This window comes from Oncorhynchus mykiss, chromosome 9, assembly GCF_013265735.2.
Source record: "Oncorhynchus mykiss isolate Arlee chromosome 9, USDA_OmykA_1.1, whole genome shotgun sequence".
In the NCBI taxonomy this organism is placed as follows: Eukaryota; Metazoa; Chordata; class Actinopteri; order Salmoniformes; family Salmonidae; genus Oncorhynchus; species Oncorhynchus mykiss.
Window position 1 is genome coordinate 49,468,009 of NC_048573.1, and position 27,056 is coordinate 49,495,064.

Consider the following 27,056-nt stretch of genomic DNA (forward strand, 5'->3'; position numbering starts at 1 on the left):
CTTCTCGCTCCACTATATAAAGCCTTGACGACAATATAACCTCCTGTTCCGAGGATGTGAGGACGACGGTCCGATGTCAGAATGGTTAAGATATTAACTACAGAACGAAGCCAACATCAGCGTGAGCTTTGGTTGCGAATGGTATGAACTTTGAACTCTTATTCACTACAGAAGTGATACCTCCTAGCCGTTGAGTTAGCAACAGCAGCTGCAAACGAGGGTTAGGAAGGAACAGACAAGAGTATCCCGTCTATCACACAACGACGTTACTACAACGTATCCAATTGACCACCATAGACATTCTTCAAAGGACAAAGGACTCGGTTTGGCAACACGGCCTTCCATCTACCACCAACCTACCGAAGCGCAGCTCAGAGTAAATATTTATTGCATTTTCCTTTTTCAAATGGGCGGTAATTTAGAATGCATAAGATACTGTATTTACGATAGCACAGCTTCTTCCTTTGTTACTCAGTCTTCCCACTCTTTCACTCAAACCAGACCCTTTTCTTTTGTGTAACAAGCTGTCATATCAGTTCTGCCCGCTAGGGACGTTTTCCTTTATGACGTAATTTGTAATCAAGTTATGATTCATTATGTGTATGTGTAATTCTGTGTGATTAGTTTGGTATTTAGTAAATAAATAATGAAACCCAATTTTGAATTGCTGATTCAACTTGTTAGCCAGGGTTCGTGAAGATAACCAAGAATTTACAACTTTCAGATGAGACCGAATTAAGGTGACGATTAATATTGACTGCTATTGATGTAAAATATTACTAGGTCTTTAAGAGTTTATTCGGAAGATAACAGCTCTATAAATATTATTTTGTGGTGCCCGACTCTCTAGTTAATTACATTTACATGATTAGCTCGATCAGGTCATATTAATTACAGAGAAATTATTTTATAGAATAGCATGTCATATCACTTAATAATAGCCAAAGACACGACAACAGTTTACATTTGGTTTTAGTCATTTTAAAATATTTTTTTTTAATGAAACGGATTCGACACCTCTGATTTAGATAGTCGGTTTAACATCACTACTCGGTGTTATTTCCTGTAGAGCCAGGGATTAGGTCACTCAGACCATCATCCATGTCCCTCTGTGCTCCTGCTCTATGTCATCACCTCTCAGCAATGCACAGCCAGTCTTATCACCCCACCCCAGCTTCAACCTGGACCCACCTCTCCCCAATCCTCTGGCTCTCCTTCCTCTCCCTTTCTCTCCTCTCATTTTCTCTCCTACCCTTAGTCCGACACAAGGTCTTGGGCATTAGTGTTGTTTACCACGGGCAGGGTGTCTCTGCACTCTGTTCCCTGGAAAAGCAGATTACGACAGCAAAAGCCGTTTCACGAGGAGATCATGGGATTTCTCAGTTAGTGAAAAAGTGGATGGAGTGGGGGGAAGATTTAGGGAGGGGGGAGAGAGCCTAAAGGCTCCCGCGTGCTACCCAGCCGAAACATTTTGTGATGTTTTTGTTCGTTTTGGACTTCTGTAAATGTGTTTTTCTGCTGCTCGGGCACACGTACATTTTTCTAGAGGCAAGCCGATGTCAGTAGCTGAAGTCTACTCCCCTCAGTGATTGGTCAACAGTCGGGATTCTTCAATGAAGTCTTTGTTGTCATTCAACAAGAGACAACTCTTTTTCATGCACATTTTTTTAATTGAGTTAGATGTAAAATTGCTTGACTAAGATCTCCTCTGAAAAAACTGCAAAATTAATGACAGATTTCTTGAGTTATCTTAGATTAATTCGGACTATTCTGAGGAATACAGTGTCTCAAAATGGACAAACACTATTGCTGCTTTTTTTTCCCTTTCCAAGCTGTCTTTTAAGGGAGTATGCAAGCACACTCGTTTGGGTTTGGCGCCTTAAGGGTTAAATACCCCCCCAACCCCACCGCTTCCTTTTCCTCTCTCTGTCCTGAGGGTCATATTCCCTCCTGCCTAGATCTCTGGAGCAGTTATTTGTCATCTCCCCCTGCCTCCTCTACTCTCTCTCTCTCTCTGTCTCTCACTCTCTCTCTCTCTCTCTGTCTCTCTCTCCACACAGACCCCTTTCTCCCTCTCTCTTATCAGCTGACTTTAACTGACCAGATACCATCTGACGATGCCTGGTAACGACCTCTATCCCCTTATCTCCCCCTGCGTCTCCATAGCAACCCTCACATGGTGCTGAACATTGACCTGGCACCCACCATCCTGGACATCGCTGGCATGGACGTCCCTCCTGACATGGACGGCAAGTCCATCCTCAAGCTGCTGGACATAGAGAGACCAGTCAACAGGTGGGATATGGAGCCAAAAGGGAAACATCCTGCCCATGGATATTTTATGGCACGCTCATAAAATATGTGTATTCTGTGTGTTGGCAGGCCATTGATTTATATTATTATGAGTCGTACATTGGCACAGGCCACTGACAGGTCTGAGTTCCCTCAGGGATCCTGCTGTACTCTGGTAAAATCACTGCAAAAGAGCCAAATCTAACACCTGAGTTTTCCTCAAAACTGTGGACCTGGCCTGGCATGCCAGGTTACCATGGCATCCGTTGAGATTACATCCACATCCCAGCGACACCTTTTCCTCCTGCCCAGCTTGGATATTGCTTTCGTTAATGAAAAAAAATCTAAGAAAATATGAAATAATCCTTCTCCATTCTTCCAAGATGTGTCAACGGGGACCTGTGGTAATAACTACAGGAGCTTCCCTGCCAACGCCATCGAGTGAAGGAAGGTCTTTCACCAGCGGATGAGTGTGTGTGTGTGTGTGTGTGTGTGTGTGTGTGTGTGTGTGTGTGTGTGTGTGTGTGTGTGTGTGTGTGTGTGTGTGTGTGTGTGTGTGTGTGTGTGTGTGTGTGTGTGTGTGTGTGTGTGTGTGTGTGTGTGTGTGTGTGTGTTTGTGTGTGTGTGTGTTGAGGGATTCTCTATTCCCTCTTCCAGCTTTGCAGCTGCAATCAGGGAGAGATGGACTCGCCAGCCTGTGAAATTGTCTGGCAGACAGAGGAGGCTGGGAGGCTAGCTGGCTGGTCTGATGTGGGGATGGGTTTTTGGAAGAGAGGAGGACAAGAGACTGGGTGGGATGGAGGAGAGCAAACCTGTGCTGGGTGTCTGCCTGGTCACTACTGCTGGCTGTGATGCCAATAACCCTGACAGAGATGAGAAAGAGATGGAGACCGAGAGAAAAGGCAATGAAAGAATAGAGATGGAGAAAGAAAGAAAGGGCAAGGGAGAAGGAGAGATTGAGAAGGAAAGGGTGAGGGAGGGAGAGGGAGGGAGAAGGAAAGGGCGAGGGAGGGAGAGGGAGGGAGAAGGAAAGGGCGAGGGAGGGAGAGGGAGGGAGAAGGAAAGGGCGAGGGAGGGAGAGGGAGGGAGAAGGAAAGGGCGAGGGAGGGAGAGGGAGGGAGCAGTGCGGGGGTCGATGGATCGATAACTCATATCTGAACACCCGGCCAGGAGAAGGTCAGGGCACCCGGACAAGAGACCAATTTATTCCACACACTTTCTTTTACTTTCTTCTACATTCGATCACTCTTTTCCCCCCACCCCTTTCCTAAAGAACACCTGAAGTGTGGTGTCAATAGATTTCCATTTGAGATAATTTGACCCAGGGCTGGTTTTGATCTCCCTTCCAACCTGTTGCCTTTGGTAATCACTGGAGGCTTCTGCTCTACAGACTGAAGGAATTCTAATTTCCTCAAGCGTTACATTGCGTTCTGAATGTAGAACCTGGTTAATGAAGGAGATGGCCGATCGATTTGTCCTTTTCTCTCATGATTCTCAGGTTCCAGGTGAACAAGAAGGGGAAGGTGTGGCGAGACTCATTCCTGGTGGAGAGAGGGTGAGTCACGAGTAATAATGTCACTGTTTTAAATAACCATACTGCAGTTTATTTTTAATGTCTCTGTGTACCAATTAAGTCATCTGGTTACATCCATCTGAGTGTGTAATAGGGTATGGAGTAGGAAAGTCTCAATGCCTCATTATTTCATGAGTTTCTTGCCTTTAATATTACCCTACTGATACTTGATATCAAACCAAATCAGGCAAAGCTGTGGTTTACAGAATATTGTCATGACTAATTAGCATGTTGGACCATCCAGTAACAACCTAGTGAATATACACCTACAAACTATAAATGCAACATGCAACAATTTCAAAGATTTAACTGAGTTCCAGTTCATATAAGGAAATCAGTCAATTGAAATAAATGCATTAGGCCCTAATCTATGGATTTCACTGGGAATACAGATATACATCTGTTGGTCACAGATACCTTAAAAAAAAGGTAGGGGCTTGGGTCAGAAAACCAGTCAGTGTCTGGTGTGACAACCATTTGCCTCATGCAGCATGACACATCTCCTTCGCATAGAGTTGATCAGGCTGTGGAATGTTGTCCCACTCCTCTTCAATGGCTGTGCGAAATTGCTGGATATATGCAGGCCATGGAAGAACTGTAACATGTTCAGCTTCCAGGAATTGTGTACAGATCCTTGCGACGTGGGTCTGTGCTTTATCATGCTGAAACATGAGGTGATGGCGGCGGATGAATGGCACGACAATGGGCCTCAGGATCTCGTCATGGTATCTCTGTGCATTCAAATTGCCATCGATAAAATTGAATTGTGTTTCGTTGTCAGTACCTTATGCCTGCCCATACCATAAACCCACCGCCACATAGGGCACTCTGTTCACAACGTTGACATCAGCAATCTGCTCGCCCACACTATGCCATACACGCTGAAACCGGGATTCATCCGTGAAGAGCCCACGAATCCAGCGTGCCTGAAGCCATCGTAGGAGAGCACTGAAGTTGGTTACGACGCTAAACTGAGGTCAGGTCAAGACCCTGGTGAGGACGGCGAGCACGTAGATGAGCTTCCCTGAGATGGTTTCTGATAGTTTGTGCAGAAATTCTTTGGTTGTCCAAACCCACAGTTTCATCAGCTGTCCGGGTGGCTGGTCGCAGACGATCCCGCAGGTGAAGAAGCCGGATGTGGAGGTCCTGGCTGGCGTGGTCACACTTGGTCTGCGGTTGTGAGGCCGGTTGGACGTACAGTGCATTCAGAAAGTATTCAGAACATTTGACTTTGTCCACATTTTGTTACGTTACAGCCTTATTCTGAAATGGATTCAATTGTTTTTTCCCTCATGGGCTTCTTCACTTTTGGCCACTTTCTGCGTTGAAACTGCCTGATGCAGAAGCGACAATAAGACAGACTATTACCCAGCCCATTCAAGCAGAGGAAAATAAGCCCTCAACCCTCTCCCAACCTCAATCAGAAGCAGTGCAGAGACAGTCAAGCATACGTACAGTGTAACCCCCAGGTTAGAAAAGTGCCCAGTCCGCCAACCCAGCTGTCATGCAAAGATGCAGAGGAAAGCAACTGCACACAACACCAAAAAACACCCTCGCCCCACATGTACAGTGCATTTGGAAAGTATTCAGACCCCTTGACTTTTCCCACTTCTTTTTACATTTAAGCCATTCTAAAATTGATTTAAAAAAAATAATAATCCTCATCAATATACACACAATACCCCATAATGACAAAGCAAAAAACAGGTTTTTGGAAATGTTTGCAAATGTATAAAATAAAAAAAAACGAAAATATCACATTTACATAAGTATTCAGACCCTTTACTCAGTACTTTGTTGAAGCACCTTTGGCAGCGATTACAGCCTCGAGTCTTCTTGGGTATGATGCTACAAGTTTGGCACACCCGTATTTGGGGAGTTTCTCCCATTCTTCCGTGCAGATCCTCGCAAGCTCTGTCAGGTTGGATGGGGAGCATTGCTGCACGGCTATTTAAAGGTCTCTCCAAAGATGTTAGATCGAGTTCAAGTCCGGGCTCTGGCTGGGCCACTCAAGGACATTCAGAGACTGGTCCCAAAGCCACTCCTGCATTGTCTTAGCTGTGTGTTTAGGGTTGTTCTCCAGTTGGAAGGGGAACCTTCACTCCAGTCTGAGGTCCTAAGTGCTCTGGAGCAGGTTTTCATCAAGGATCTCTGTACTTTGTTCAGTTCATCTTTTCCTCGATCCTGACTAGTCTCCCAGTCCCTGCCTCTGAAAAACATCCCCACAGCATGATGCTGCCACCACCAGGCTTCACCATAGGGATGATGCCAGGTTTCCTCCAAACGTGACGCTTGGCATTCAGGCCAAAGAGTTCAACATTGGTTTAAGCAGACCCGAGAATATTGTTTCTTATGGTCTGAGAGTCTTTAGGTGCCTTTTGGAAAACTCTAAGAGGGCTGTCATATATTTTACTGAGGAGTGGCTTCCATCTGGCCCCTCTACCATAAAGGCCTGATTGGTGGAGTGCTGCAGAGATGGTTGACCTTCTGGAAGGTTCTCCCATCTCCACAGAGGAACTCTGGAGCTCTGTCAGAGTGACCATCAGGTTCTTGGTCACCTCCCTGACCAAGGCCCTTCTCTCCCAATTGCTGACATGGACTGTGATGAAATTAACATCAAAATGAAATGAACATTAGAAATTAAATGAACATTAGAAATGAACATTAAATCATCTGGCAACGAAAGAATTAGATATATTCTGAACAATAAATTATCAACATTTGATCAAATCTGGCAGCCTTTCCTCTCCTACTTGGACGAGTCGGCGCTGTGAATTTGTACTTATTAACGCACTCTCAAGAGAGAAATCTGTTTTTTGTGCGTATGGAATTTCTGCTGTCTTTTATATTTCAGCTCATGAAACATGGGACCAACACTTTACATGTTGCATTTATATTTTTGTTCAGTACAGTTCCATAACTGTGTGTGTGTGTGTGTGTGTGTGTGTGTGTGTGTGTGTGTGTGTGTGTGTGTGTGTGTGTGTGTGTGTGTGTGTGTGTGTGTGTTATCACAGGAAGCTGCTTCACATACGTGATGCGCCTCCAGGGAAGGATGTGGCCCAGGAGGAGAACTTCCTGCCTAAGTACCAGCGGGTCAAGGACTTGTGTCAGAGAGCAGAGTACCAGACACCCTGCCAACAGCTGGGACAGGTAGGCCGCAGGCACACACACATTATATGGTCACACTTGAATTAACAGTCAAATTCCCAGTAACACACACACTCAGACTCACAGATGCACAAGCATAACACTCTAGACGGAAGACACTTAAGACATATGAAGACGCTTGACAGTTGACACAGTGCCTTCGAAAAGTAATCAGACCCCTTGACTTTTTCCATATTTTGTTACAGCCTTATTCTAAAATGTATTAAATATAAGAAAAATCCTCATCAATCTACACTCAATACCCCACAATGACAAAGTGAAAACAGTTTTTTAGAAATGTTTGCAAATGTATTAAAGATTAAAAACATAAATACCTTATTTACATAAGTATTCAGACCCATTGCTATGAGAATCGAAATTGAGCTCAGGTGTGTCCTGTTTCCATTGATCATCCTTGAGATGTTTCTACAACTTGATTGGAGTCCACCCGGGGTAAATTCAATTGATTGGACATGATTTGAAAAGGCACACACCTGTCTATATAAGGTCCCACAGTTGACAGTGCATGTCAGAGCAATAACCAAGCCACGAGGTTGAAGGAATTGTCCTCAGAGCTCCGAGACAGGATTGTGTCGAGGCACAGATCTGGGGAAGGGTAACATGAATGTCCCCAAGAACAAAGTGGCCTCCATCATTCTTAAATGGAAGAAGTTTGGAGTCATCAAGACTCTTCCAAGAGCTGGCCGCCCATCCAAACTGAGCAATTGGGAGAAAAGGGCCTTGGTTAGGGAGGTGACCAAGAACCCAATGGTCACTCTGAAGAAGCTCCAGAGTTCCTCTGTGGAGATAGGAGAACCTTCCAGAAGGACAACCATCTCTGCAGCACCACCAATCAGGCCTTTATGGTAGAGTGGCCAGACGGAAGCCACTCTTCAGTAAAAGTTATATGACAGCCCACTTGGAGTTTGCCAAACAAGCACCTAAACGACTCTCTAAACATGAGAAACAAGATTCTCTGGTCTGATGAAACCAAGATTGAACTCTTTGGCCTGAATGCCAAGCTTCACGTCTGGAAGAAACCTGGCACCATCCCTACGGTCAAGCATAGTGGTGACAGCATCATGCTGTGGGGATGTTTTTAAGCGGCAGGGACTGGAAGACTAGTCAGGATCGAGGGAAAGATGAACGGCGCAAAGTACTGAGAGATCCTTGATGAAAACCTGCTCCAGAGCGCTCAGGATCTCAGACTGGGGCCAAGGTTCACCTTCCAACAGGACAACAACCTTAATTAAGCACACGGCCAAGATAACGTAGGAGTGGCTTCGGAACAAGTCTCTGAATGTCCTTGAGTGACCCAGCCACAGCCCAGACACAACCCGATTTGAACATCTCTGGAGAGAACTGAAAATAGCTGTACAGCTACGCTCCCCATCCAACCTGACAGAGCTTGAGAGGATCTGCAGAGAAGAATGGGAGAAAGATTGATGAGCGATTTACAAAATATTTTTTATCAATTTTAGAATAAAGCTGTAATGAAACAACATGTGGACAAAGTCAAGGGGTCTGAATACTTTCCGACTAAGTCACTTCCAATCATCCATCTCTTCTTGGCATTCCACCTCCATTAGTATCAGTTAATTGGTATGTCTGAGATTCTACTTAAAATGGCTCTGTATCCTCTTGATCACCTGCTGGTGTAGAGAGATAGTGAGCTGCTGGGTTTTGTTATTTTGGAGAGGTATAGGGAAGGAGTGGAGTATATACCCTGCAGGTTGGTTTCTCAGTGGGTGTAGACAGGATAGACAGGTGCTTTTGTCACTCTCTGTCCCCAATGACAGACAGACAGGAGGACCAACCTTTGAAACTGAAGAGCTGTGTTTCAGGTGATTAGGCTTTGAGTCAGGTCTGTTGCCATAGCTATGCCCCCCAGGCCACACACACATGAACCCCCCCCCCCTCCCCCCTCGCTAATGACAGACAGTGGGGGAGTGTGTGTGACAGTTCTTTAGCTGTCAGATCAAACACACCTGCAATTTCAAGCTCTTAGATCTATCTTAACAACATTGACCATTGAACAGTAGTTCCCGAGGGGTCTCTGTATCCAACCTATCAATCTCCCCCACTCTCACTTCTTTTTGTTCCTGTCTCTCCTGAAGTAGAATGTCCTTTCTCACTGTCAGCGGCTCTCTTATTCTCTCTTGGATCCTGTTGGATTTCCTCTTTTGACACGTCTACTCCTTTTCCCCATCTGACATCGAATATGTTAATTAGAAAGCTCTCTCTGTAATTTCACAAGTAACCACTGACAGAGAAAGTGTCAACAGACTCTGTATCATAATTAGATGGAGACGGAGCTGCAGCTGTCATGTACTGTCATGTTGTGTCTTGTCTCTGTCCTTTCCCTTCACCCTGTCTCCCTCTGCTGGTCGTTGTTAGGTTACCTTTTCTCCCCCTCTTTCCCCCAGCTGTGCCTTGTCTCCTCCTAACCACCTCGTCACCCCTTTTCCCACCTGTTCCCTTTTTCCCTCTGATTAGGTCCCTATATCTCTCTCTGTTTCTGCTCCTGTCCTTGTCGGATTCTTGTTTGTTGTGTTTCATGCCTGAACCAGACTGTCGTCATGTTTGCTGTAACCTTGTCTTGTCCTGTCGGAATCTGCCGGTCCGTCTGAGCCTACCTATGTTTGGTAATTAAAGAAGCTCTGTTTAAGTTAATTCGCTTTTGGGTCCTCATTCACGCACCGTAACAGAAGAATCCGACCAAGAATGGACCCAGCGACTTCGGATCCTCTCCACTCAGCCGTCGGGATCCAGGGAGCGATGCTAGGCAGACACGAGCAGGAATTGTCTGCTGCTCGACATGCCGTTGAGACCCTGGCCACCCAAGTCTCCAACCTCACAGAACAGGTTCACCATCTCCGCCTCGATCCACCGGCCACTTCCAGGGCTTTCGAATCTCCGGAGCCCAGAATCAATAACCCGCCGTGTTACTCTGTGGAGCCCACTGAATGCCGCTCGTTCCTCACCCAGTGTGATATTGTGTTTTCTCTCCAGCCCTACACTTTCTACAGGAGCACTGCTCGTGTCGCCTACGTCATATCTCTCCTTATTGGACGGGCTCGTGAGTGGGGCACGGCAATCTGGGAGGCAAGGGCTGAGTGTACTAACCAGTATCAGGACTTTAAGGAGGAGATGATACGGGTTTTTGATCGATCTGTTTTTGGGGAGGAGGCTTCCAGGGCCCTGTCTTCCCTATGTCAAGGTAATCGATCCATAACAGACTACTCTATTGAGTTTCGCACTCTTGCTGCCTCCAGTGGCTGGAACGAGCCGGCTTTGCTCGCTCGTTTTCTGGAGGGTCTCCGCGCAGAGGTAAAGGATGAGATTCTCTCCCGGGAGGTTCCTTCCAGCGTGGATTCCTTGATTGAACTCGCTATTCGCATTGAGCGACGGGTTGATCTTCGTCACCGAGCTCGTGGAAAGGAGCTCGCGTTCTCCGTTGCCCCCCTCTCCGCATCACTACCATCTTCCTCTGCCGGCTCGGGTGCTGAGCCCATGCAGCTGGGAGGTATCCGCATCTCGACTAAGGAGAGGGAACGGAGAATCACCAACCGCCTCTGTCTCTATTGCGGTTCCGCTGGTCATTTTGTCACTTCATGTCCAGTAAAAGGCCAGAGCTCATCAGTAAGCGGAGGACTACTGGTGAGCGCTACTACTCCTGTCTCTCCTTCAAGATCCTGCACTACCTTGTCGGTCCATCTACGCTGGACCGGTTCGTCAGCTTCCTGCAGTGCCTTAATAGACTCTGGGGCGGAGGGCTGTTTTATGGACGAGACCTGGGCTCGGGAACATGACATTCCTCTCAGACAGTTAAAGGAGCCCACGGCCTTGTTCGCCCTGGATGGTAGTCCTCTCCCCAGGATTCAGCGTGAGACGCTACCTTTAACCCTCACTGTCTCTGGTAATCATAGTGAAACCATTTCTTTTTTAATTTTTCGTTCACCTTTTACACCTGTTGTTTTGGGCCATCCCTGGCTAGTTTGTCATAATCCTTCCATTAATTGGTCTAGTAATTCTATCCTCTCCTGGAACGTCTCTTGTCATGTGAAATGTTTAATGTCTGCTATCCCTCCTGTTTCCTCTGTCTCTTCTTCACAGGAGGAGCCTGGTGATTTGACGGGGTGCCGGAGGAATATCACGATCTGCGCACGGTGTTCAGTCGGTCCAGGGCCACCTCTCTTCCTCCACACCGGTCGTATGATTGTAGTATTGATCTCCTTCCGGGAACCACCCCCCCCCCCGGGGTAGACTATACTCTCTGTCGGCTCCCGAACGTAAGGCTCTCGAAGATTATTTGTCTGTAGCTCTTGACGCCGGTACCATAGTCCCCTCCTCCTCTCCCGCCGGAGCGGGGTTTTTTTTTTGTCAAGAAGAAGGACGGGTCTCTGCGCCCCTGCATAGATTATCGAGGGCTGAATGACATAACAGTGAAGAATCGTTATCCGCTTCCTCTTATGTCTTCAGCCTTCGAGATCCTGCAGGGAGCCAGGTTTTTCACTAAGTTGGACCTTCGTAACGCTTACCATCTCGTGCGCATCAGGGAGGGGGACGAGTGGAAGACGGCGTTTAACACTCCGTTAGGGCACTTTGAATACCGGGTTCTTCCTTTCGGCCTCGCTAACGCTCCAGCTGTCTTTCAGGCATTAGTCAATGATGTCCTGAGAGACATGCTGAACATCTTTGTTTTCGTTTACCTTGACGATATCCTGATTTTTTCACCGTCACTCCAGATTCATGTTCAGCACGTTCGACGTGTCCTCCAGCGCCTTTTAGAGAATTGTCTTTTTGTGAAGGCTGAGAAGTGCACTTTTCATGCCTCCTCCGTCACATTTCTCGGTTCTGTTATTTCCGCTGAAGGCATTAAGATGGATCCCGCTAAGGTCCAAGCTGTCATTGATTGGCCCGTCCCTAATTCACGCGTCGAGCTGCAGCGCTTTCTCGGCTTCGCGAACTTCTATCGTCGTTTCATCCGTAATTTCGGTCAGGTGGCAGCTCCTCTCACAGCCCTTACTTCTGTCAAGACGTGCTTTAAGTGGTCCGTTTCCGCCCAGGGAGCTTTTGATCTCCTCAAGAATCGTTTTACATCCGCTCCTATCCTTGTTACACCTGACGTCTCTAGACAGTTCGTTGTCGAGGTTGACGCGTCAGAGGTGGGCGTGGGAGCCATTCTTTCTCAGCGCTCCCTCTCTGACGACAAGGTCCACCCATGCGCGTATTTTTCTCATCGCCTGTCGCCGTCGGAACGTAACTATGATGTGGGTAACCGCGAACTGCTCGCCATCCGGTTAGCCCTAGGCGAATGGCGACAGTGGTTGGAGGGGGCGACCGTTCCTTTTGTCGTTTGGACTGACCATAGGAACCTTGAGTACATCCGTTCTGCCAAACGACTTAATGCGCGTCAGGCGCGTTGGGCGCTGTTTTTCGCTCGTTTCGAGTTCGTGATTTCTTATCGTCCGGGCTCTAAGAACACCAAGCCTGATGCTTTGTCTCGTCTCTTCAGTTCTTCAGTAGCCTCCACTGACCCCGAGGGGATTCTCCCTGAGGGGCGTGTTGTCGGGTTGACTGTCTGGGGAATTGAGAGGCAGGTAAAGCAAGCGCTTACTCACACTCCGTCGCCGCGCGCTTGTCCTAGGAACCTTCTTTTCGTTCCCGTTCCTACTCGTCTGGCCGTTCTTCAGTGGGCTCACTCTGCCAAGTTAGCCGGCCACCCTGGCGTTCGGGGTACGCTTGCTTCCATTCGCCAGCGTTTTTGGTGGCCCACCCGGGAGCATGACACGCGTCGTTTCGTGGCTGCTTGTTCGGTCTGCGCGCAGACTAAGTCCGGTAACTCTCCTCCTGCCGGCCGTCTCAGGCCGCTTCCTATTCCCTCTCGACCGTGGTCTCACATCGCCTTAGATTTTGTCACCGGACTGCCTTCGTCAGCGGGGAAGACTGTTATTCTTACGGTTGTCGATAGGTTCTCTAAGGCGGCTCATTTCATTCCCCTTGCTAAGCTTCCTTCTGCTAAAGAGACGGCACAAATCATCATCGAGAATGTTTTCAGAATTCATGGCCTTCCGTCAGACGTCGTTTCGGACAGAGGTCCGCAATTCACGTCTCAATTTTGGAGGGAGTTTTGCCGTTTGATTGGGGCTTCCGTCAGTCTCTCTTCCGGCTTTCACCCCCAGTCTAACGGTCAAGCAGAACGGGCCAATCAGACTATTGGTCGCATCTTACGCAGTCTTTCTTTTCGCAACCCTGCGTCTTGGTCAGAACAGCTCCCCTGGGCAGAATACGCCCACAACTCGCTTCCTTCGTCTGCGACCGGGCTATCTCCTTTTCAGAGTAGCCTCGGGTACCAGCCTCCGCTGTTCTCATCTCAGTTCGCCGAGTCCAGCGTCCCCTCCGCTCAGGCTTTTGTCCAACGTTGCGAGCGCACCTGGAAGAGGGTCAGGTCTGCACTTTGCCGTTATAGGACGCAGACTGTGAGGGCTGCTAATAAGCGTAGAACTAAGAGTCCTAGATATTGTCGCGGTCAGAGAGTTTGGCTCTCCACTCAGAACCTTCCCCTTAAGACGGCTTCTCGCAAGTTGACCCCGCGGTTCATTGGTCCGTTCCGTATTTCTCGGGTCATTAATCCTGTCGCAGTTCGACTTCTTCTTCCGCGATACCTTCGTCGCGTCCACCCGGTCTTCCATGTCTCCTGCATCAAGCCCGTCCTTCGCGCCCCCGCTCGTCTTCCCCCCCCCCCCCCCATCCTTGTCGAGGGCGCACCCATCTACAGGGTCCGTAGAATTTTGGACATGCGTCCTCGGGGCCGTGGTCACCAGTACCTCGTAGATTGGGAGGGGTACGGTCCTGAGGAGAGGAGTTGGGTTCCCTCTCGGGACGTGCTGGACCGTGCGCTGATCGAGGATTTCCTCCGTTGCCGCCAGGTTTCCTCCTCGAGTGCGCCAGGAGGCGCTCGGTGAGTGGGGGGGTACTGTCATGTACTGTCATGTTGTGTCTTGTCTCTGTCCTTTCCCTTCACCCTGTCTCCCTCTGCTGGTCGTTGTTAGGTTACCTTTTCTCCCCCTCTTTCCCCCAGCTGTGCCTTGTCTCCTCCTAACCACCTCGTCACCCCTTTTCCCACCTGTTCCCTTTTTCCCTCTGATTAGGTCCCTATATCTCTCTCTGTTTCTGCTCCTGTCCTTGTCGGATTCTTGTTTGTTGTGTTTCATGCCTGAACCAGACTGTCGTCATGTTTGCTGTAACCTTGTCTTGTCCTGTCGGAATCTGCCGGTCCGTCTGAGCCTACCTATGTTTGGTAATTAAAGAAGCTCTGTTTAAGTTAATTCGCTTTTGGGTCCTCATTCACGCACCGTAACAGCAGCGGCCCTGCTTGGTCCTCTGTCTGTGTACACCACTGTACTGTAGCTGCCTGTTCATTACGACAGAATGGGACGGTGTGGGAGCAGAGATGAGAAGGGGAAGAGACGAGGATCTTGTCACATGCAGGTCCTCTCCTCTCTGCCGTGCCATGGTTTGTCATCATCACCTGTTAACTGCAGTTGAAACAACATCACAGACGGGGGAATGGACCTTAACTTGAGGCTACTTAGTGTCGCTTGTTTCCACCTGCAAGTAATTTCACCTCGTAAAGCACGGCGTGTGTGTGTAAAGACACACTATAGGTTTCTCTCAGTGTTATCTTATGTCCCCCTCTCCTCTGTCTCCCTGCAGAAGTGGCAGTGTTTGGAGGATGCCACAGGGAAGCTGAGGCTGTATAAGTGCAAGGGCATGGCCAGCATGTCGGCAGCCCGGAAGGATGGCCCTGCCAACATCAAGTCCAAGTACTACACCCAGCACAAGGCGGAGAGCAACACAGAGCATGATGGCTGTAACTGTGACCAGCACCCCAGCTTCAGACTCAGCACCTTGAAGAAGAAGAAGCTCCTCTCCAAGAAGAGTAAGTGGAGTGGAAATAATGGGTTTCTCTCGCACTCATAAACAAACACTCTTGTCACACACACAAAATTCTGCTTTACAAAATGTTCCTCACTCACTCAACCTTGCATGAACGCAGTCTCACTTCTTGTCACGGATGTGGAATGTGGGCGTCACCTTGTGGAGACAATAATACCTTCACCCACAGTCATTATTGAAAGGTTGTGTAACTTTGTGGGCGACCCGGACAAATTCACATAAAAATCTAATCTGTCATTCTACTGGAAAGCAAGTCTGATAAGTGGTAGGTCTGTTCTATGTTCCCTATTTCTATGATTTCTGTGGTTAAGTTGAGCTTTTGCATCTTTTTACTTTCTGTTTTGCACACCAGCTTCAAACAGCAAAAAATACAATGCGTGTTTAGTTATTAATACATAGTGTATATAGTTAAATTGTCAAGCTCTGACCTTAGAGAGCCTTTTTATTTCTCTATTTGGTTAGGTCAGGGTGTGATTAGGGTGGGCATTCTATGTTTTCTATTTCTTTGTTTTTGGCCGAGTGTGGTTCCCAATCAGAGGCAGCTCTCTATCGTTGTCTCTGATTGGGAATCACACTTAGGCAGCCTTTTTCCCACCTGTGTTTTGTGGGTGGTTATTTTCTGTTTAGTATCTGTTTACCTGACAGAACTGTTCGATTTTGTTTTGTTACTTTGTTCGAGTGTTTCTTTAATCAATAAAATCATGAACACTTTCCACACTGCGCTTTGGTCCACTCATTTCGACGAGAGCCGTTACAGAACTACCCACCAAAGAAGGACCAAGCAGCGTGGTCAAAAGGACGAGTGGACATGGGAGGAGATCTTAGACGGGAAAGGACCCTGGGCGCATGCTGGAGAGTATCGCTGTCCAAAGGAGGAGATGGAGGCAGCTAAAGCGGAACGGCGACATTACGAGGAGTTGGCTCAACGAAGTAAGCACGAGAGGCAGCCCTAAACTTTTTTTGGGGGGGCACACAGGGTGATCGGCGGAGTCAGGGTTCAGACCTGAGCCAACTCCCCGTGTTTACCGTGGGGAGTGAGTGACTGTGTCAAGCACTGTGTTATCCGGTTCTGCGCAACATGCCTTCGGTGAGCAGCCACAGCCCAGTGGCTCTCTGCAAGCTCCCCGCAGTTGCCGTGCTAGAGTGGGCATTCAGCCAGGAGGGATTGTGCTCAGCGTTCCTGGCCTCCGGTGCGTCTCTTCAGCCCAGGCTATCCTGCGCCAGCTCTACGCACGGTATCCCCAGTTCGCCAGCACAACCCAGTGCGCCCGTTCCAGCTCCCCGCACTTGCGTCTCTTCAGCCCAGGCTATCCTGCGCCAGCTCTACGCATGGTATCCCTAGTTCGCCAGCACAACCCAGTGCGGCCCGTTCCAGCTCCCCGCACTTGCCGGGCTATGGGGGGTATCCATTTAGGAAGAGTTGTGCCAGCTCTGCGCTCCAGACCTCCGGTGTGCCTCCACGGTCCAGTGTGTCCTGCACTGGCTTTACGCATTATGCCTCCAGTGCGCCGTCATAGCCCAGTGCGTCCGTTGCCAGCTCTCCACACTCACAAAGCTAGATTGGGTATCCAGCCAGGACGTGTTGTGGCAGCTCCACTCACTAGGCTGCCAGTACCTCTCCTCAGTCCGGTGAGACCTGTTCCAGCTCCAAGTATGAAGCCTCCGGTGATGATCCATGGCCCGAAGCCTCCAGTGATGATCCATGGCACGAAGCCTCCAGTGATGATCCATGGCACCAAAGCTTTCAGTGATGATCCATGGCCCGAAGCCTCCAGTGATGATCCATGGCCCGAAGCCTCCAGTGATGATCCATGGCCCGAAGCCTCCAGTGATGATCCATGGCCCGAAGCCTCCAGTGATGATCCATGGCCCGAAGCCTCCAGTGATGATCCATGGCACCAAAGCCTCCAGTGATGATCCATGGCCCGAAGCCTCCAGTGATGATCCATGGCACGAAGCCTCCAGTGATGATCCATGGCACGAAGCCTCCAGTGATGATCCATGGCACGAAGCCTCCAGTGATGATCCATGGCACGAAGCCTCCAGTGATGATCCATGGCACGAAGCCTCCAGTGATGATCCATGGCACCAAAGCCTCCAGTGATGATCCATGGCACGAAACCTCCAGCGTTGATCCGCGGTCCGGAGCCTCGAGCGATGATCCCCAGTCCAGAGGCTCCAGCAATGGTCCGGAGCCTCGAGCGATGGTCCCCAGTCCAGAGCCTCTGGCGATGATCTGTGGCCCGGTTCCTCCAGGGAAGGTCCATGCACCAGGGCCGCCACCTAAGCGTAGGGATCTGCGGGAGGAGGGGGGTCTACGACCCGCACCGGAGCCGCCGCCAGCGACGGTCTTCAGCCTCGAGCGATTGGGAATCATACTTAGGCAGCCTTTTTCCCACCTGTGTTTTGTGGGTGGTTATTTTCTGTTTAGTATCTGTTTACCTGACAGAACTGTTCGCTTTTGTTTTGTTACTTTGCTCGAGTGTTTCTTTGATCAATAAAATCATGAACACTTTCCATGCTGCACTTTGGTCCACTCATTCCAACGAGAGCCATTACATCAATGATTCTCTATACCCCTCAAATAAAAATCTGGACCAGTTCCACTGCTGTTTCATTTCCCCCCTCTAATCAGGAACTGATTTAGACCTGGGACACCAGGTGTGTACAATTAATGATAAGGTAGAACAGAAAGCCAGCAGGCTCCGGACCTTGTAGGGTAAGATTTGAATACCTCTACTATAGATGGCTTGTTTTCTCACATAAACTGAAATTAGGTGAACATGATAGAATTTTGTAAACCAGTAAATGGCGGAGCGATTTCTACATATTTCACCTTTAATGAGTATCATAGGGTCTGATAGGGTTTATATACTGACTGTAGCAATCCCTCCACTATCTCACCCTGCCCTCCTCCTGACAGAGATGAAAGCCATCAAGAGCTACGCCCGTAACCGTTACTCCCGCTCTGTGGAGATGGAGATAGGAGGGGACCTGTATGCTGTAGACTTGGAGGATGGATACCAGCCTGTACCGGCCCCCAGGAACCTCAGCCAGGCTGGGGCCAGGACCCCACGCGACGACACTGAGGACGACTTCAGTGGCATGGGGGTCACTGTCACCGTCACCCCCAGGACTAGCAGCAAAAGTCTAGCTATTGTATCTTCTGGAATCAAAGTCACACACAGGTCAGGGAGTGTGTGGATGTTCAATGTGGATGGGTGGGTTTGTTTGTAGTGTGTTAGTACTGCATGTTGAGTGTGTTGTTGTGTTAGTTATTGATTAGGCTAAATGCTCAGTGTGTATCCTGTCCTCAGGTGCTCTATTCTGGCCAATGACACAGTGAAGTGTGATACAGGGATCTATAAGTCCCTGCAGGCCTGGAAGGACCACAAACTCCACATCGATCACGAGGTGAGTCTTCTCAGCCACTCACATAACTGATGTTTTATTCCTCAAGGCAGTTGATTATCTTCAGTGGTCACAGTGACCGTGTCATGACAATCAATAACTGACAATGAAATCGATGACAATTATGGACAGCATCAATGATTGTGTAATTATGAATTAGTTGAATATAGTCTGCTATTGACACACACATACTCAGATTCAGTTCCTGTGTTGAATGCCACTCTGTGTCGTAATCCACTGAGGGCACAAAACATTAGGAACACTTTCCTAATCGTCCTAATATTGATTGGCATCCCCTTTTTCCCTGAGAACAACCTCAATTCGTCGAGGCATGAACTCTATATAAGGTATCGAAAGAGCTCCACAGGGATGCTGGCCCATGTTGACTCCAATGCTTCCCACAGTTGTTTCAAATTGGCTGAATGTCCTTTGGGTGGTGGACCATTCTTGATACACACGGGAAATTGTTGAGTGTGGAAAAACCCAGCAGTGTTGCAGTTCTTGAGACAAACCGGAGGACCTGGCCCGTTCAAAGGCACTTAAATCTTTTGTCTTGCCCATTCACCCTCAGAATGGCGCACATACACAATCCATGTCTCAATTGTCTTCCAAATACTTCTTTAACCAGTCTGCTCCCCTTCAGCTACACTGATTGAAATGGATTTAACAGGTGACATCAATAAGGGATCATAGCTTTCACCTGGTCAGTCAGTCATGGAAGCAGATGAATCTACCGTTGTGTAATCTCAGCGCATATGCCATTTAGCAGACACTTTATTCCAAACGATGTACAGTTATGCCTGCATACATTTTACATACCTGTGTTCCCGGTTATCCAACTTCTGGCATTGCAAGCGCCATGCTCTACCAACGGAGCTACAGAAGCCCTCATTGTTGTGATATTCCTCTATCTAATGCCCTGCATCTCTGTTAGATTGAGACCCTGCAAACAAAGATCAAGAACCTAAGAGAGGTTAGGGGTCACCTGAAGAAAGCCCGCCCAGAGGAGTGTGACTGCAACCACTACATGTAAGGACCAAACAACCTCTTAGGAATCCATCGTTTTATTACCAATATCCTTACACATACTAAATGGCAGCATTAGATGCACTTACAGTGAAGATAACGGCTGTCTGCCAGACTTGAGGAGGTTTACTCCATGCTCATAAAGACTGATTATGTAAATATCTGTCTGTGTTTCAGCTACAAGTCTAAGTACAAGAGTAAGCTCAGGCACAAAGGAGGCAGCATTCACCCATTCAGGTAAGGGGGTGGGTTTGTGTATAAGAAAGGGACATGTACTGTTTGTGTGCTTCTGCCTATGTAGTGATTGCATATCTACAGTGTGTATTTGAATGTGCCATTGTGCCACTGTGTGATGTGTGTATTTCTATGTGTGTGTGACGTCATCAGGAAGGGTCAGGATAAGAAGGCGTGGTTACTGAAAGAGCAGAAGAGGAGGAAGAAGATGCGGAAGCTGCTGAAACGTCTGAGGAACAACGACACCTGTAGCATGCCTGGTCTCACCTGCTTCACCCACGACAACCAGCACTGGCAGACCGCCCCCTTCTGGACAAGTAAGAGACTACACACACACAAACACACATACTCACGCTAGCATTACTGACTATTCTCTGTCTGCAGTGGGTCCGTTCTGTGCCTGCACCAGTGCCAACAACAACACCTACTGGTGTCTGAGGACCATCAACGAGACACACAACTTCCTCTTCTGCGAGTTTGCTACTGGCTTCCTGGAATACTTTGACCTCAACACAGATCCCTACCAGGTCAGTACTCATTCCTCACTGCAAGCACAAGTAAAGATGCCTTCTACCATTCACTACTGGGGGCAAGTGGTTGAATCAATGTTGTTTCCACGTCATTTCAATAAAATGACGTCGAACCAATGTGGAATAGACATTGAATTGACGTCTGCGCCCAGCGGGTAGCCTGCTGCCCTGTTTCAAGATCGCAAAGTGAAAATCAGCTGTTATATAAGAGACGTTAGACCAGTACGGCCAGTATGAATACCAGTACTATTCATCTCTCTCACCCACCTGTACTCTCTCTCTCTCTCTCTCTCTCTCCGTGTAGCTGATGAATGCTGTGAATACGCTGGACCGAACCGTCTTAAACCAGCTCCACGTTCAACTCATGGAGCTCCGCAGCTGCAAGGGCCACAAGCAGTGCAACCCCCGTACCCGCAACCTGGAGCTGGGTGAGTTCCTCTCTCACACACACACACACACTATGCCAGGTTGTTGTGGGTTGTGACTACAGACGAATGATCTCTGTTTGGCACCCTCATCCTCATCATCCTCACCACCAGACCCAAGTCATGCCTGGATTTCTGTTCTTGCATTACTTCTCATGTATCAGTTCTTGAACTGCATTTTAAACAGTTACAACCGCTCCCTTCCGAATGTGTTTTGTTCCTTTTAATTAAGGTCAATTCATTTGGAAACGTTTTTCTACTTGAATTTATTTGAATTTCAGATAACATTTTGGCTTTAAAAGGACTGCTCTTTCGAAAGCGTTTGAAAGCCTCTCTTAACGAGGTCTCTGTGCCTTCATTGATAGGAATCTGTTCCTATATTCTCTAACCACTGCTATTGTCTCTTCTTCAGGAGGCAAAGAGAGAAGCAGCTTTGATGAATACAGGTATCTTTACTCATTGACTTGAACACCAATCAGCACTTAACGATTTATTAGATATTAGTACTATATAAGATTTATATAAATATTCCTAAAGGATAGCACACATACTTGGTCTAGAATACATTGACAAAATACACAACACTTAGAGAATACATACAGTGCAGTTGGAAAATATTCAGACCCTTCCCTTTTTAAACTTTTTGTGATGTCACAGCCTTATCCTAAAATGGATTAAATAAATAAAAAATCTACACACAATACCCCATAATGACAAAGCGAAAACAGGCTTTTAGATTTTTTTGTTGCAAATTTATTCAAAATAAAAACCATAAATAACTTATTTACATAAGTATTCAGACCCTTTGGGAGAAGGGCCTTGGTCAGGGAGGTGACCAAGAACCTGATGGTCACTCTGTTCCACTGTGGATATGGGAGAACTTTCCAGAGGGGCAACCCTCTCTGCAGCACTCCACCAATCAGGTCTTTATGGTAGAGTGGCCAGACTGAAGCCACTCTTCAGTAAAAGGCACATGACAGCCCGCTTGGAGTTTTCCAAAAGGCACCTAAAGGACTCTGACCATGAGAAACAAGATTCTCTGGTCTGATGAAACCCTGATGGAACTCTTGGGCCTGAATGCCAAGCATCACGTCTGGAGGAAACCTGGCACCATCCCTACGGTGAAGCATTGTGGTGACAGCATCATGCTGTGGGGATGTTTTTCAGCAGCAGGGACTGGAAGACTAGTCAAGATCAAGGGAAAGATGAACGGAACAAAGTACAGAGAGATCCTTGATGAAAGCACTCAGGACCTCAGGACTGGAGCGAAGGTTCCGATTCCAACAGGACAACAACCCTAAGCACACAGCCACGACAACGCAGGAGTGGCTTCACGACGAGGCTCTCTGAATGTCCTTGTGTGGCCCAGCCAGAGCCCGGAATGGAACCCGATTGAACATTTCTGGAGAGACCTGAAAATAGCTGTGCAGTGACGCTCCCTATCCAACCTGATAGAGCTTGAGAGGATCTGCATAGAACAATGGGAGAAACTCCCCAAATACAGGTGTGCCAAGATTTTCACTTCATACCTAAGAAGATTTGAGGCTGTAATCGCTACCAAAGGTGCTTCAACAAAGTACTGAGTAAAGGGTCTGAATACTTATGTAAATGTGATATTTCCTTTTTTCTTTTTTAGCAGAACATTCTAAAAACCTGTTTTGTCATTGTGGAGTATTGTGTGTAGATTGAGGGGGGGATTTAAAAAAAAATACATTTTAGAATAAGGCTGTAATGTGGAAAAAGTCAAGGGGTCTGAATACTTTCCAAATGCACTGTACGTGTGGGGCGAGGGTGTTTTTTAGTGTTGTGTGCAGTTTCTCTTGCTTTCCTCTGCATCTTTGCATGACAGCTGGGTTGGGGGACTGGGCACTTTTCTAACCTGGGGGTTACACTGTACGTATGCTTGACTGTCTCTGCACTGCTTCTGACTGAGGATGGGAGAGGGTTGAGGGCTTATTTTCCTCTGCTTGAATGGGCTGGGTAACAGTCTGTCTTATTGTCGCTTGTGCATCAGGCAGTTTCAACGCAGAAAGTGGCCAAAAGTGAAGAAGCCCACCTCCAAATCACTGTGAGTTTGGACATCCCATCTGGTCCTCACGATGCCACCAGTCACCTCTAACTGAGCTTTTCTTCCTCTCTTTCCTCTCTTCCTTCTCTGTAGTTTTTTCAACTCTGGGTTCGTCCAGGCTTGCATGCTGATCTCTGCCAGTTCTAGTTTATAACCACGTCTTTCTCACTCTCCTGTCTGTCTGCATGGATGTTCTGACCTGCACAGCTCTGCTCACATCTCACCAGGGCGTCATCCACCCCCACCGCCCAACACATCTGCCTTAATCATTTTATCATCTCTGTCTATTGGTTGACTTTTCTCTTTTATGACGTTTCATATGGTCTCTTATAATGTCTCTTTCTGATACTCTGTGTTTCGTGATTTATCTCTATTGTTGCCTGATATACTAGAGCCTGATGTGAATATCACCGCATCAACCCATTCACGTGGTGCTGACGGGAAGAGATACAGACATAACAGGTGCCAGAGGTTTACTGTGAATGACACTGTTTTTGTCTGTGTGCTTTTGTCTCATCAGAGGACAGATTTGGGAAGGCTGGGAGGGATAGGGTCCATGAGGCCAGAGTGGCCCCACCCGAAGTGCCCACTGTGGGGGGAACGGGAATGGACTGGTCAGAACTTGAACCCTTGTACAGACTTGACGAGCACGCCTACGATCTCAAACTCAACTTCAACGTCAGCCTGGAGGACTGGGACAACTTTTGCGGGACCGTGGACAGGATGTTCACGTTGCTCGGCAACTTCAACCACCAGCCGAACGGGCCCCGCAGCAACGTAATTCCCGGGGAGGGGAGAGGAGGAAGAGACCACGCCCTGGTGTCATCAACGGACCAATCAACCTCAGCCATCTACCTGACCACCCTGGCCACCCCTGCTCTCCTGCTGAGAGAGGCTGGGGCCGAGGTCCTGAGGGAGGCACTGGGGCTGAATGGAGGGCCGCACCGCTCTCCCTCTCCCTCCTCCTCTTCCTCTCCCCTAGTTCCAGCTGAGGAGGGCAGCTCAGACTGGAACCGCGCCCCACCTCTTCTCAACCAGCTCACTCTGCATGAGAAGGAAGAGGATGAGGAGAGCAGGGAGAGAGGTGATGAAGAGGAGAAGGAGATGTTGAGGAGGCGGTCGTCCCGGTGGAGACTGAACCATGCTCACTGTGACTGCAGTGACTTTGTTCAGGAGGCTGAGAATGGGTTACCCGTATGACTGCTTGTAAGACCCCTCTCTCTCTGTCTCCCCTCCTCACCTGAGATTTTAGGGACACTGAACCAGCAGAATGCCACCTCTGGCCTGTCCCCCACCCTGACCTCTCATCCTCTTCCTCCTTATGCCACAGCAGCACCTCCAGGCTGATATCGGGATGAGCCTGTCCCTTTAATCCAGACTGTGGCCCTCCAGTGCTCCAGTCATAGCCCAGGCCAGCAGACTGCCCCCTGCTGGCCCCTTCCTGTAATACACCACCACACAACAGACTCCACAAGGAGATCCTCTAGGCTCGCAGCAGCAGTCCATGATTATTTTCCTAATGCAGGACTTTGCTTTGGTTTTTGTTTGTGGGGCAGGGAACGAATGGGAGAGGAAAGGAAACTTGATAGATTTTTGATATTCATTGGAATCTTTGAAAAATATTTTGTATTGTGGCCATGTGTACTTTACTTTTAGGTTTTTACTACTAGCTATATTCATTGGCGGTGATTCCATCCCACTGTGCAGCTTCAGTGTGTGTGGCACATTGATTTCATGTTTTTTACCCGTGTGTTACTAATCAACATTTAAAAACCCTTAATTCTATTAAATGCAGATGATCAATTATGAGATTGCAGCGACGCGCGTGCGAGCACACGCACACACACTTTCAGTTACAGTGCAACCTGCCTTTGAGAATGGCGGCAAACATGCATGAGTGGTGGTTAGGGCTAAAGTGCAGGTAGGAACTGGGAGAGTGCCATCGAAGTGCCATCTCTTTTCAGTTGACTTATGTTTCTAATGAAAAACAAGAGACTTGATATTTATGCGATTCAAATATTTTTGGGGAACTCATTCTCTTTTGTTCTTTTTTCAATTTCAAAATGAGTGTTTGACATCCAGATGTTGAACAGAATAAGAGTTTTTACTAATCAGATTTCTACAGCTTGGCCTAAATAAAGCTTGGTATCCATGGCATTACCTGTTATAAAAAACAGTCCAATCAGAGAACATGCATTTGAAGACAGTCATCTGATGTGAATCTAACTTGTCCAGTCTCTTTGGTTAATCTGTGAGTCTTTTTATGAAGTCATCCGTCCAATACTTCATTGACATCATCAAAGGCCTTAGAGAAAGGAAGTGCGCTTGTTTTGCAATCCGGTTTGTCCCAAAGGTGGGCGGGACATAGGTTTGGCAACCCGCTCAGACCTTACAGCAAACCTGGCAGTTTATGTTGCCTAATACCACTTATGGAAACTTAGGACATGCTGGTTTGTAAAACAAGCGCACCCAGTCATGATCAGCCGTAACTTCATGGTCTAAAGACTGTGTACACGTTTCCCTTATCATGGATTTTCTGTAGAAATTAAAATAAATGGAAAAATAAATGTATTTAACGAATGTTGCATTCTTTATAACAATATATGGCTGTTACTAGTCCGTTTGTTTTCGCTATACATGGTGCTATTGCGGTCTTAACGTATATATAAAATTGCTGCATGTATTTGAATGTATGTTTTTGCAATTAATGTAAATGTTTAAATATATTTTATAATACACAGAAAACTAAAGGTTTAATTATCTATCAGACACTGCCCTCTCTACTATCTGTGCACTGTTGTTTCACACCTGTAAGTATAGTCTTCTGATATAAAGATTCCCCCCCTAATTTACCTGGAAACTGAATCTCCCCCCAGTAATGTTGTACCATATTGTATAATGTAAAACAAGTCCCTTCTCCACCCGGAAAAAAAAGAAGCAACACAACTTTTTATTAGCACTTTGAAAGAGGCTACTGTATGTGAAAGAAGGTTTTATCATAACAATGCCTTGTACAGTTAAATAGATTTATCATACATATATTTTTGTTTCCTTCGGTTTACCAGTGAACAGTTGATAGCGGTAACTAGTTTGTGAATAAAGTGTTGAATGCCAAGGTTTCCTCTTCACTTAATCTGGGGTGTGTTTGTTTATTTTTCATGTTCATCTCAGTCCTGCCAACTTTGATTGGGACACTCTGTTACCAATGCGATATATAACAATGTCTTTGTTGCACATTCATGCACTGTCTAACATATGTTTCTGGGTTCTGAATAACCACACGTTTGATCTTGTTTCATATTCAGCCAGCAGGGGTCACCGGTTCTTTCCGTTTGGGAAGCCTTAATGACTAGCACATACAGTTTATAATCATGTCAGGAAATGTGAAATCGCTTGACAACTGCATTGTTTTATTAGCCTAGTACATAAGCGTTCTTTCACAGACAGGTTACTTGATGACGGACTCCAGTCCGTGGTGTGTTTACTCTGTCTGGGCACTAGATGGGGGTATTGGATCATTTTTGACACAGATCATCAGACAGCAAAATGCAGAGATGACAGTTCAATTACAGTCCTGTAGGGATAAGATTCCACACAACCCAAAGGCATGGTGGAGTTTAGTGGAGGGGAAGGAGGGAGAAACGCCGACCGTCTGACTCACACAGACAGGGCAGGGGTGAGAGGCAGTACTCTGTGCTGTAGTTACGTGGAACTGCACATAGCTGGGAAATCTACTACAACGCACATCTTTTTCCAACTTTTTGCGCATATAATGTGAGGAAAATGGCCGAGACAAGGTAAGCAAGTTACTATTGTACAGTGTATTGTCAATGTATGTTTAGATGAACGAAACTAGACGGATACAATTAAACAAGTTTTTCTTCTGTTGATCCTCGTTACAATGTAGCAGCTATTCACTTCTGCCGATTCATGACTGTCTGCTGTGCAACAGTACAATACCGCTAATAAAACAGGGCTGAAGTAGGCGAATTGACTGGCGATTAAGTTTCAAATTGGTCAAACCTTTATAGCAAAACGTTTTGTATCGGTTTAGCTTTTCGTGCCAGAAATGAAAACGTTCACTGTATTTGCAATTCAAAGGGTATGCTATGAAAATTCATAAGAACCAACATTTGTCAAAGGCAATTCGTTATTACAGCGTAATAATATCATGTAGTCAATGAAACGCACTAAAAGTTGATACAGGACACTAACAGGATATAAAAACGAATGCACTGGGATAAATGTTATGATATTTCAATAATTATATGACTGTTCTGTATCAATATGCATTATTTATTGTTGCTCTTTTTTTCCTAGACAGTATTTTTTTTAACACAACATATGCCTGCCTACCTGTCCTACATCACAGTGCACTCCACTGCTCC

At 47.2% G+C, this 27,056-nt stretch overlaps 2 protein-coding genes across 7 annotated transcripts in view; both read left to right on the forward strand.

Moving 5' to 3' along the window:
- sulf2b (sulfatase 2b) overlaps positions 1–25,779 on the forward strand; it is a 180,602-nt gene extending 154,823 nt beyond the window's left edge. For 3 of the 6 annotated variants that reach the window (XM_036988225.1, XM_036988226.1, XM_021616041.2), the window contains 14 exons: positions 2,167–2,295; positions 3,791–3,847; positions 6,880–7,015; positions 14,732–14,957; positions 17,898–18,195; positions 18,292–18,388; positions 19,320–19,414; positions 19,589–19,648; positions 19,799–19,962; positions 20,030–20,172; positions 20,480–20,603; positions 21,013–21,046; positions 22,615–22,668; positions 23,189–25,779. In XM_036988225.1, coding sequence (XP_036844120.1) covers positions 2,167–2,295; positions 3,791–3,847; positions 6,880–7,015; positions 14,732–14,957; positions 17,898–18,195; positions 18,292–18,388; positions 19,320–19,414; positions 19,589–19,648; positions 19,799–19,962; positions 20,030–20,172; positions 20,480–20,603; positions 21,013–21,046; positions 22,615–22,668; positions 23,189–23,219 — 1,648 coding nt within the window. In that variant the 3' untranslated portion in view covers positions 23,220–25,779. The remainder of the gene's footprint in view (positions 1–2,166; positions 2,296–3,790; positions 3,848–6,879; positions 7,016–14,731; positions 14,958–17,897; positions 18,196–18,291; positions 18,389–19,319; positions 19,415–19,588; positions 19,649–19,798; positions 19,963–20,029; positions 20,173–20,479; positions 20,604–21,012; positions 21,047–22,614; positions 22,669–23,188) is intronic. The other 3 variants (XM_021616042.2, XM_021616043.2, XM_021616044.2) reach the window with 3 other exon arrangements.
- Positions 25,780–26,298: 519 nt separating this feature from the next.
- The window catches only part of si:ch211-218g4.2 (rho GTPase-activating protein 39), a 97,676-nt gene continuing 96,918 nt past the window's right edge, over positions 26,299–27,056 (forward strand). Inside the window, exon 1 of the mRNA XM_021616045.2 lies at positions 26,299–26,465. Coding sequence (XP_021471720.2) covers positions 26,452–26,465 — 14 coding nt within the window. The 5' untranslated portion in view covers positions 26,299–26,451. The remainder of the gene's footprint in view (positions 26,466–27,056) is intronic.